We start from the raw sequence: 12,619 nt of genomic DNA, 5'->3' as shown, positions 1-12,619 counted from the left end.
TAATAGATGACATATACAGGGGTGCTCCCATAAGATTATAACGATCTTAAAAACTCCTATCCCCTAGTGACATCACGGCCATTGTAACCACAGGACACCACATCCCTCCTGTTGCACTGCCAGCCGTATAACAGTCTAACACGTATGTTATCTGCAGCACCTAATAGTTGGTAATTATATTAATGACTATGGCCCTGGTGTATCTATTTACTATACTCTACATTTTTTGCGGAGAGGTGCAGTGGCCAGAGTCTCACTCTGTCACCAGGCTGGAGTGCAGGGGCGCCATCTCGGCTCACTGCAACCTCCACCTACTGGGTTCAAGGAATTCTCATGCCTCAGTCTCCCAAGTAGCGAGGACTACAGGCGCGCACCACCACGCCTGGCTAATTGTTGTATGTTATGTAGAGATGGGTCTCACTGTTGTTGCCCGGGCTGGTCTGGAACTCTTGGGCTCAAGCAGTCCTCCTGCCTTGGCCTCCCAAAGTGTTGGGATTACAGGAGTGAGCCACTCACTGCGCGCAGCCTACTCTTTTGATTGTTACCATTTAGTGTGCTCCTTCACCTTATGTTAAAAAGTTAAGTGTGAAGCAGCCTCAGGCCGGTCCCTTGGGAGGGATTCTCAAAGGCATTGTGACCATGTGTGTTACTGCTTCTGAAGACTTTGCACTGCAGCCGCGTGTGGAGGAGGAAGACGGGGAGGCCGGGCAGCCTGACCCTGTGCAGGCTTACACTCATGTGTGTGGATCTTAGTTTTGAACAAAAATATTTAAAAAGCAAAAAAGGGAAAATAGTTTATAGAAGAAAGAGAATATTGGTGTACAGCTGCATAATATGCTTGTGTTTTAGGCTAAGTATTATTAGCAAAAGAATCAAAACGTTAAAACGACATTTAAAAAGTTAATAGAATAAAACAGTTACAGTCGGCTAAGGTTAATTCCTTAGTGAAGAATGAATCTTGTTAAAATGAACTGAGTGCAGCCTAAGTGTACAGCGTTGATGAGGCCTTCATCGGTGCACAGGAATGTCCTGGCCTTCACACCCACTCACACCTCCCTCCCTCACTCACACCCACTCACACCTCCCTCACTCACTCACCCAGAGCAACATGCCGTTCTGCGAGCTCCACTCATGCTGAGTGCCTTATACAGGCGCCAGTTTTCAGGTTTTGTGCTGTATTTTTACTGTCCCTTGTCTAAGCTTAGGGAGGCTTAGATGCACACATGCTGACCATTCCTTGTGTTACTCAGCATAGCCACATACCACCTACATTTGTAGCCTGGGAGCAAAAGAATCTGCCATATACCCTTGGTGTGTCAGAGGCTGGGCCAGCCAGGTCTGTGTGAGTCCACCCTATGCGTGCACAAAGACAAAATCACCTAACCACACATTTCTCAGAGGCCAGCTCCATCATTAAGTGGCATGTGACTGCAGTTACTTAAAGCTCCCACTCTTTTTGTTTTGTTTTGTTTTTTGTTTTTTTGAGCCAGAGTTTTGCTCTTGTTGCCCACACTGGAGTGCAGTGGTGCAATCTCAGCTCACTGCAACCTCCACCTCCCAGGTTCAAGCGATTCTCCTGCCTCAACCTCCCAAGTAGCTGGAATTACTGGGATGTGTCACCATGTCCAGCTGTGTATTTTTAGTAGAGACAGGGTTTCTCCATGTTGGTCAGGCTGGTCTCGAACTCCCGACCTCAGGTGATCCGCCTGCCTCGGCCTCCCAAAGTGCTGGGATTACAAGCATGAGCCACCATGCCTGGCCAAAGTTCTCACTCTTAAAACATGCATTTCATTCCTTTGACTTCTTGTATAGGTTGCATATAAAGTGTATAAAAATGCAATGTGTCTGTAGAGAGATATACACACTTTGTATTATATCTATATACCTATATTATATATTTATATACAGCCATATATTGATACATATCTATATAGCTATATTATACATATTTACATATACATTTATTATTTGCATATATTTCTAAATATATAGATGTATATACATTTATGTATTTCCAAATAGCTATGCTATATATTTTATATAAACATTATATATAATTTATAAATAAATCTGTATATATAATTATCTATATAAGGTATAGACAAATCTATATTCCTTTGACTTTTTTGTATGCTAGTTGGTATATAAAGTATATAAAAATGCAATGTCTCTGTAGAGAGATATACACACTTTATATGTACATACCTATATTATATATTTATTACATTATATATAGCTATATACTGATACCTACAGATCTATATTATACAGATCTACATATACATATATTTATATATTTCTAAATATATAGCTATATTTTATTTATATATTGCTAAATATATACTATATGGATATTTATAAATATATGTAATTTATAGATAAATATATATATACTTATCTATTTACATGATGTATAGATAAATATATTCCTTTGAGTTTTCTGTATGCTAGCTTGTACATAAAGTGTATAAAAATTCAATGTGTCTGGCTAGTCGCAGTGGCTCATGCCTACAATCCCAGCACTTTGGGAGGCCAAGGTGGGCAGATCACCTGAGGTCAGGACTTTGAGATCAGCCTGGCCAACATGGTGAAACCCCGTCTCTATGGAAAAAAAATTACAAAAATTAGCTAGGTGTGGTGGCAAGTGCATGTAATTCCAGCTACGCGGGAGGTTGAGGCAGGAGAATCGCTTGATCCTGGGAGGTGGAAATTGCAGTGAGCCAAGATCGCATCACTGCACTCCAGCCTGGGAGACAAAGTAAGACTCCGTCTCAAAAAAAAATGCAATATATCTATATATAGGTATACACACTTTATATTATTATTTGTTTAATTTGAGATGGAGTTGAGCTCCTATTGCCCAGGCGGGAGTGCAATGGCGTGCTCTTGGCTCACTGCAACCTCTGCCTCCCGGGTTCAAGCAATTCTCCTGCCTCAGCCTCCTAAGTAGCCGGGATTACAGGCACCCACCACCACATTCGGCTAATTTTTGTATTTTTAGTAAAGACGGGGTTTCACCATGTTGGCCAGGCTGGTCTCAAACTCCTGACCTCAAGTGATCAGCCTGCCTCCCTGCCAAAGTATTGGGATTACAGGCGTGAGCCACCGCGCCCAGCATCACACTTTATATCTACATACCTATATTATAAATCTATATATTTATGTGTATATATCTTTATTATATAGATTTTTACGTTATTTATTTCTAAATACATATATATTCATATGTATTTCTAAGTATCTACATATACTACATATTTATATAGATATATATCAATATTACATAAAATATAATCTATCTACATATATGTATAATTATCTATTTAAATAATGTATAGATAAATCTGTATTCTTTTGACTTTTTTATGCTGGTTTGTATATAAAGTGTATAAAAATGCAATGTGTGTATAGATTTTTACAATGTGCGTAAAAATGCAAAGTATGTGTATAGATACACATACTTTATATTATATAAATAAATTTGTATATAAATCTCTATATATTTTATTTTATATCTATAAAGTGTGTGTGCAGATGCATGTGCATGTATAAGTCCAGCTAATATTAAAAAAAGGAACATGCTGGGGATTTTCCAAGCGTGAAGAGCACAGCAGTGTCCACAGAGGATGAAGGAGTTCAACAGAACGGATGTGGTTCCAGAAGAAGAAGGGAAGACCCCCAAATGAAGAGGTGCCAAGCGAAGAGAGAAGAACAGCAAGGTGCGAAGGTGGCAGGTACAGCAGCAGTTAGCTCATCCATCCTGGCTGCGTGAGGGTTCACGGGGAAGACCACGGAATCATCAGATGAGAAGCAAGGGATGAGAAGAATCTGGAAGTTCTTAACCAAGTTAAGGCCCTGGGGCTCCAGGCTATGAATGACAGACCCTTCTTCCTAGGGAAGAGGAGAGATTGTGGGGAAAGTCAGTGGCGGGAAGGCCACAGGGAGCTATGACAACTGCCTGGGAACACAGTGATACACGTAGGCTGAGGATGGCAGTGCAGCCGAGGATGGAGAGGCGGTCAGAGTGGGAAAAAGAGTAAGTGTCCCTCTCTAGGGCACCCACAGACCAGGGGCTACCCAGGAACATACTTCCATTTTAATCAGACAGTTTCATCCCTGACAAAGTAAAAATAGAACTACGAGAGGCTCAAGCAATCCCACTACTGGATACATACCCAAAGGAAAAAAAAATGAGTATATCAAAGAGATCTGTGCACCCCCATGCTCACTGCACCACGATTCACAACACCAAGATATGGAATCAACCTATGTGCCCATCAGGAGGGGAATGGATATAGAAAACGTGTTATATATACACCATGGAGTACTATTCAGCCAGGAAAAGGAGGGAAATGTGGTCATTTTCAAAAACATGCATCAACCTGGAGGATATTATATTAAGAGAACTAAGGTCCAGGCATGGTGGCTCACGCCTGTAATTCCAACACTTCGGGAGGCTGAGGCAGATAGATCACTTGAGGTCAGGAGTTCACGACCAGCCTGGCCAACATGGTGCAACCCCATCTGTACCCAAAAATACAAAAATTAGCTGGGCGTGGTGGCAGGCACCTGTAATCCCAACTACTTGGAAGGCTGAGGCATGCGAATCTCTTGAACCCAGGAGGTGGAGGTTGCAGTGAGCAGAGATTGTGCCAATGTACTCCAGCCTGGGCAATACAGCAAGGCTCTGTTTCAAAAAAAAAAAGAGAGAGAGAGAGAGAGAAATGAGCCAGGTAGAAATAGATAAATACCACCTAATCTCACTTGCATGGGAAATCTAAAAAAGTTGAATTCATAGAAGCAGAGAGTAGAATGGTGGATACCAGGGGCTGGGAAGGGGCTGAGATGGGAAATCATTGGTCGAAAGAGACAAAGAGTGAGACAGGAGGAACAAGTTCAGTCGGTCGCTTGCACAGCTCGGTGACTATAACTAATGATGTACTCTCAAGAATCTCTAGAAGAGGAGATTTTGCCGGGTGCAGTGGCTCTTGCCTATAATTCTAGCACTTTGTGAGGCTGAGGCGGGCAGATCACTTGAGCTCAGGAGTTCAAGACCAGCCTGGCCAACACATCAAGACCTCATCTCTTAAAAACAATTTTTTTCAGAATAGATCTTAAGTGCTCTCACCACAAATAAATGGTAATTATGTGAGGTAATGCATATGTTAATGAACTCAATGGACTCATTCCACAATGGGTGCATATTTCAAAACTTCATGTTGTACATGATAAATAAAACCATTTTCATGTGTTAATTAAAAAAAAATAAAGTGTTTTCTTGAGTTTCTTTATCTCCATATCAGGAAGCTTTAACTAGACTTTAAGACCTAGTTTGAGAGTTTGTGAGCTTTTCCCCAATTCCTTTGATTGGGAAACTTGTTCCTCCCCCTCCTCGGAAGGCACCTATAACAGCCACTATGCCATTCCCAGCAGATTCTAGATATGGGTCATCTGTAATTCCCTGCAGTCCTGGCAAGAGACCCAGCTCTTTTCCAAATGGCTGTGGCATTAACACAGGACCCATCCACTTTTATGAAGAGCCGTGGCACAGATGAATCCACACCGTGCAACCTGGCTGGACAGGCTCCTTGGAGACCTGAAGGTATCAGCCCGTCTACAAATAATGTAAAGGACAGAAGCTTGACTACAGTTACCGGGTGAACAATGTCCCTCAAAAAGATACGTGCATGTCCTATCCCCCAGTGCCTGTGAATATCACTTAATTTGGAAACAGGGTCTTTGCAGATGTAACTAAATTAAGGTTCTCGAGATGACATCATCCTGGAGTAGGGTGGGCCTTAAATCCAGTGACAGGTGTCCTCATAAGAGACAGAAGAGGAGACACAAACACAGAGTTGAGAAGGCCATGTGAAAATGGAAGTAGAGACTGCAGTGATGCAGCCATAAGCCCAGGGATGCCTGGAGCCCCCAGGAGCTGGGAGAGGCAGGAAGGACCCCCCCTAGAGCCTCTGGCAGGAAGCAGACACAATTATCACACATTGGGCAGTGGCCCCCAAAATATATGGCCATGTCCTGACTCCCAGTACCTGGGAATGGAACCCTACATGCAAAGAAGGTCTTTGTAAATGTAATTAAGGGAAGGCTCTCGAGAAGAGATAATCCTGCATTAGGGTGACCCGAAACCCAATGACAGGCATCTTTCTGAGAGACAGAAGAGGAGACACAGACACAGAGGAGAAGGTCACATGAAGAAAAAGACCGACTAGAGTGATGCAACCACAAGCCCAGGGATGCCTGGAGCACCCAGGGGCTGGGAGAGGCAGGAAGGATCCTCCCCTAGAGCCTCTGGAGGCCTGAGACACCTTGATCTCAGACTCCTGGTCTCCAGGATAGGGAAAGCATAAACTCCTGTTAAGCCCCTAGTTTGTGGTCCATTGTTATGGCAGCCACTGGAGACTCCTAAACCACACAGAGGGCCCCAAGAGAGCCCAGTGGTTCAAGCCTCACATCCTGGTGTACTGTGTCTCCCCAGACTGTAATTTACAGGGTCAAGACATCTATGGAAGTTCCTCCATGTATAAGTCCCTCCAAGGTTGTCCAGAGCTAGAAATAGCCAACAAAAAGTTCATGAATTCTATCAAATTCAGGGATGCCAAAACTTGCATATAAGGTATGATACTACTTACAGAACAGTCTGTCAATTATGCATTTGCCTCCACACAAAGTTTGTGGAAATCATACCTGATGCACAACTTTTAAAATCATCACCTGCGCACATAAAACATATACTCCCATGTCCATGGCGGAACTATTCACAAAAGCCAAAAGGTGGAAACAGCCCAGGTGTCCGTCCGTGGATGAACAGATAAACAAAACAAGGTCTGCCCACACAATCGAATACTATGTGGTCATGAAAAGGAAGGAAGCTCTGGCACAGGCTGTAGCCTGGATGAACGTTGAAGACATCTGCTCGGAGAAAGAAGTCAGACGCAAAAGCTTACATTGTGTACCATTCCATTTTCAGCAGGGCCATTTTTAGCAGAGCCCAGAATACCGAACCCTACAGAGAAAGTCAGTAGATTAGTGGCTGCTTAGGGTCGGGGTCCCCAACCCCTGGGCCACAAACTGGTAGTGGTCCATGGCCTATGAGGAACCAAAATGGGCCACACAGCAGGAGGTGAGCAGCAGGCAGGTGCGGGAAGCTTCCCCTGTATTGACGGCTGCTCCCCATGACTGGCGTTAGCACCTGAGCTCCGCCTCCTGTCACATCAGTGGTGGCATTAGATTCTCATAGGAGCACACACCCTGTTGTGAACTGCGCATGTGAGGGATTTAGATTGTGTGGTCTGTGGAAAAATTGTCTTCCACAAAACTGGCCCCTGGTGCCAAAAAGGTTGGGGACCGCTGGCTTAGGGCAAGAGAGGATGAAAGAATAGCAGCACAGTGATAGCTGAAGGGTGCAGGGTTTCTTTTTTGAGCTGATGAAAATGTTCTAAGATTAACCACGGGGGTGGCTATACATAATCGTGTGTATACTAAAAGCCACTGAATTGCACATTTTAGATGGGTACATTGCAAGGCGTGTGAGTTCACGCTCCGTAAAGCTGTTTAAAAAATAAAATAAATAAGTAAACAAAATAACGAGTAATAACTTAGAAATTGTTACTGCTCTATTACCCTGCTTGAGGGGAGGGGAGATGCAGTGTAGACCCAGTTTGACGTTGTGTGCCCAGAAACTCAGATTTCATAGATCTTTCCCGGCAGTTTCAAGTAAAATAAAAAATAAATAAATAAAGCACCAGATCTGAAATTTGGGCAGTGATTAAATCTGACCGCTAAACCTTGGTTTATATCTGCACGTCAGTATGGGTGTCAGACAGCAGACACGCACATCGCGTACCACTGAATACCTATGGGATCAAATACTGACCTTCATGTTTCCTAATCGCCTTGTTCTGTCAACCACAAGCAGTTTCTTAATGAGGTCTCTGTGTAGGGGAAGGAGACAAAAAAAAAAGAAAAAGTGCACAGATTATATATCCACATCAGCAAACGCAGCACGGCAACAGATATAAGGTCTACCCACTCCGAGGACCACGGTTTCATTTCCATTTTAGCAAAACATTTTCTAGTGCTTATTTCCTACCATCACCGGCTCCTAAATAACCTATGCAAGGCTGGGTTGCCCCCTGCACGGCTGAAGCTAAGGGAAGGGGGTTGATTACATCTTTGTCAAGAAACTACCCCTTTGAGTAGAAAAGGGTGAAATGTGTATGTGCCTGCAGGGAGGATCCAGACACTTAACGTAAACATGCCTGTCAGGCTGTCCCTGCAAAATAGAAGACATCTGCTTTCACCACATCAACAGTCACCGCTGTCCTGGGGGTCTGCTTTCACCACATCAACAGTCACGCACTGTCCTGGGGGTCTGCTTACTGATGGGATTCCTGTTGTAAAAGGCTGGCTTTCCCATAAGCACACACATTAGGATGAGTCTCCTAAGTCTGCTTCTTCACTTGTAATCTTCCTTTTTAAATAACAGACCATGTCAGAAATACAGCAAGCCGGGAGGCTGGGCACACTGGCTCACACCTGTAATCCCAGCACTTTGGGAGGCCAAGGTGTGTGGAACACTTGACGCCAGGAGTTTGAGACCAGCCTGGCCAACATGGTGAAACCCCATCTCTACAAAAAAAAAAAAAAAAAAACTTTAGCTGGGCATGCTGGTACATGACTGTGGTCCCAGCTACCTGGGAGGCTGAGGCACAAGAACTGCTTGAACACAGGAGGTGAAGGTTGCAGTGAGCTGAGACTGAGCCACTGCACTCCAGCCTGGGTGACAGAGCTACACTCAGTCTCAAAACAAACAAACAAACAACAACAACAAAAACAACAGCAAGCTGGTTCAATTAGGATGGGTAGTTAGAGATGATGTTGAAGACTTCCAGTAGATTAGGTGAGTTTTAAGACACATATTTATGGAAGTGGAAATGATCATGTGTGTCTGCATGTACACATATAATACACAGAGTATATTAAGTATAATAATATACATAACATGAAATAATAATATAATATATTGAAGTCCCCCCAAACAATCCAATACCCACGACTCCAGTGTAAGCATCTAGGCTTTCCTGGCATAAACTATGTCCCAGGGAAAGTAGCACGAACTTGGACTGGGCCACTCCCAGGTTCGGTGACGGACTGCGGAGACTCCGACAAGCCAGGTGACGTCCCAGGGTCAGACTCCACCATCTAGACTGTGAATCTCGCCAGTCCTGTCTGATCGGAAATTTAACCAGAGTTTCCTGCCACCATGCTTTCTGAATTACAATGGGATGCTTGTCAGACTTCACTGCTTCTTTGCCTCAAAGTAAACCTCAGAGACCATCTGTCCGCCCACCTAAGGCTGGGATTTTGTATCCATCCTGCAAGGCTGAAAAGCTTTGAGCAGGGTGGGGAATATAAAAAATCACAGAAAAGTTACAAACCTTTCCACTACTTAGTGAGTTTCTCCTTCATTATTTTGACATGCTCCCCTCTGCCAAATAAAAATCAAGGTCATCAAATGCTATACCTCCAAAACATTCCCAAATAAATGTGGGGCTTTTTCCCCATATGATTTACACCACTGCCTGCCCCTTTACCACACACACTTAAAGCTCACTGGAGTGGGATTATAAGAAAGGTTTATTTATGTTTTTATATTTTAAATAAACCTGTTTTCTTATAATCCCAGTCCAATCAGCTTTAAGTGTGTACACTAATGGGGCAGGCAGTGATGTAAATTATAGTGGGAAAAAAAGCCCTATGTTTATTTCAGAATGTTTTGGTGATCACCTTGATAAATTTCAATTTGTGTGTGTGTGTGTGTGTGTGTGTGTGTGTGTGTGTGTGTGTGTGTGTGTCTGGCATGTAAGAAAACAAAGTGTTTGATGACCTTGAATTTTTTTTTAATTTTTTTGGTGTTTGGCATGTAAGAAAATGAAGATTTATTTAAAATACAGGCCACAGTGGCTTGTAATCCCAGCTATGCAGGGGGTTGAAGTGGGAAGATCACTTGAGACCAAGAGTTTGAGACCAGCGTGGGCAACATAGTAAGGCCCCCGTCTCTACAAAAAAATCAAAACATTGGCCAGGCATGGTGGTACAAGACTGTAGCACCAGTTACTCGGGAGGCTGAGGTGGGAGCATCATTTGAGCCCAGGACGTCGAGGCTGAAGTGAGCTATGATTGTGCCACTGCACTCTAGCCTGGGTGACAGAGCAAGACATCCAACTCTTAAAAAAAAAAAAAAAAAGTAAAATACCAAAGCAAACTCTTATAAAGCAGAGTCTAGAAAGTAAAGAGTGTGGATGGAAAGGGGCCCCCGAAGACGCAAAGCCCTATAAAGGAACAACAGAAGTGTCCACAGCTGTAGATGGGTCCCTTGACCCCAGGATAAGCGACACATCTGCCGGCACTCTTTTGATGCACTATAGCCAAAATTCTACATTTTATTTATGATCCTGGCACTAGCTGGCTCCTCTCAGATGCAGGTACTTTCAGGCATGAAAAAACCCCGGCAGATAATACCTCTACTGAATTGGCAACAAGTCCCAAAGCTTTGTTTTGGTGTTTTCTTTTAAATGACATTTCTTTCTATAAGGAATGTCAATCCTGACATGCCATTTGCCCAGGCGACATGTTTACCCGGTCAAATGATAAAAGTTGCAGGAACCAACATACGACTCTAAAAAGCTGAGAATGAAAATTCTAGCATCACGGCCAAGCAGGAGCCGCGATCTGGATGAGAAAATGCATCACTAAGGCCAGGTGCAGTGGCTCACGCCAGTAATCCCCACACTTGGGGAGGACAAGGCAGGACAATCAGTTGAGCCCAGGAGTTCAAAAGCAGCCTAGGCAATGCAGCAAGACCCCCATAGCCATCTCTACCAAAAAATAAAAGGAAAGATATGAGTCACTGAGGTCTTGCTTCTCAGTCAATTTGAGAAGATTTAACAAATACTGGGAAGAAACGAAGTTTTACTCAACTACCACTGTTCCTGCTCTTGGTGGACCCGCACTGGGTATGTAAAGAGACAGGGACATTGTGGGGAACACTGGAAGGGGCTGGGAGCTACATAAAAGAGAGGGATGTTAGATCAGACAGTACCAAGATGGTCACCGCTGGTTCTCTACTCTCTAGGGGAGAAAGAAGGAAAAGTGGCAAGAGACCAGACTTTGATTATGCTTCTGGTATGTTCTATTTTTGCAATATATATATATATATACACACATATATATATATATACACACACACATATATATATATATAATTATTTTTTAAATTTTTTTTTGAGAGGGTCTCACTCTTTCACCCAGTCTGGAGTGTAGCAGTGCAATCACAGGTCACTGCAGCCTCAACTTCCTGGGCTCAAGCAGTCCTCCCATCTCAGCCTCCCTAGTAGCTGGGACTACAGGCACATGCTACCATGCCCAGCTAATTTTTTAATTTTTTGTAGACATGGGGTCTTGCTACATTGTCCAGGCTGGCCTCAAACTATTGGACTGGCCCCAAGTAAGCCTCCTGAAGTGCTGGGATCACAGGCATCAGCACCTCACCTTGCCAAACTCGATCATAAAAGTGCTTCGCCATCCACTTGATATAATGTCACTCGACTCAGATGGATTTGGGGCCTGAGAGACAGGTTCTACACAATCCTTTCTATTTCCTTCCAGAGCAGTTGGCTTCTGAGGTGCTGTTTCCCCTGACACCTCCCTGTCTTACCATTCACTGGACAGGGTGTTCCTTCTAGGCGACTCATTGTTAAGTGGAGCCTCGTTTTCTTGCTAAAGTCTTTTAAAACCTGCCTCTAGTGTGTCAAACATAACACAAGCTCAAGCCAATAAAACACAACCTTATCTTCTGTTCAGACTAAGAACCTCTGGTTAGGATGGGGTGCATTCGCCACCAAGAAACTCAACTGAACGTAGCCAGTGGCCCCATAAGGGGCATATTCAAAACAACCTGGTCCATCGCCCTGAAATAAGTCTTCTCCAAACTGAACTTCCACTGGCTCACAAGAAAATAGGCCATGGAAAATAAAAGTTTAATTCTCAACTAGATGCATTGAGCTCTAGTTTGTGCCCAGGGGGCTGGTGTACCCATTAACTCATCTGAAAAATACAGTGAAACAAACAGAAATCAGTGCTTATTGCAGTAAAAATGACTACCAGGTGACCCGATTGGGTAAGGTAGCCAGAAAACCAAAAGCATTCTTACATTTAACAAAATATCTTTTCTCCCTATTGCAACAACCTTAATAAAATGTGCATCCAAAGTTGCCAATATCCAGCAACTATGTAAATGTTTGTAAAGCAACATGCTCAGAACTGAAAATGTTGATGTTAAAAAGGGCTTAGAGGTTGAGCATAATTTAGGCAGGAGAGAAAGGATAAAACTCTGCTAAACCCATCAACAGTTCTGCTAGCCACAGAACTAGGAGGATCCTTCTTGTCAAATTCCAAAACTGCTCTCTTATAAAATATGACGACAAACTCATTCACTGGCTCATTTTAAATATAACATATCACCAAAAGAATAAAATACAGCCAAGACTCATTAAAATGTGAAGTTATCATTAAAGTAGAATACTTAAAATCTTTTTCTTTT

The 12,619-nt window shown here is 43.2% G+C and overlaps 1 protein-coding gene across 3 annotated transcripts in view; it reads right to left on the bottom strand.

Moving 5' to 3' along the window:
- The window catches only part of PRKX (protein kinase cAMP-dependent X-linked catalytic subunit), a 134,759-nt gene that overhangs the window by 34,293 nt on the left and 87,847 nt on the right, over positions 1–12,619 (bottom strand). For all 3 annotated transcript variants that reach the window (XM_037986301.2, XM_073013895.1, XM_037986302.2), the window contains exon 6: positions 7,892–7,949. In XM_037986301.2, coding sequence (XP_037842229.2) covers positions 7,892–7,949 — 58 coding nt within the window. The remainder of the gene's footprint in view (positions 1–7,891; positions 7,950–12,619) is intronic.

Source organism: Chlorocebus sabaeus, chromosome X (assembly GCF_047675955.1).
Source record: "Chlorocebus sabaeus isolate Y175 chromosome X, mChlSab1.0.hap1, whole genome shotgun sequence".
NCBI lineage: Eukaryota > Metazoa > Chordata > Mammalia > Primates > Cercopithecidae > Chlorocebus > Chlorocebus sabaeus.
This window is presented reverse-complemented; position numbering and strand designations above follow the sequence as displayed.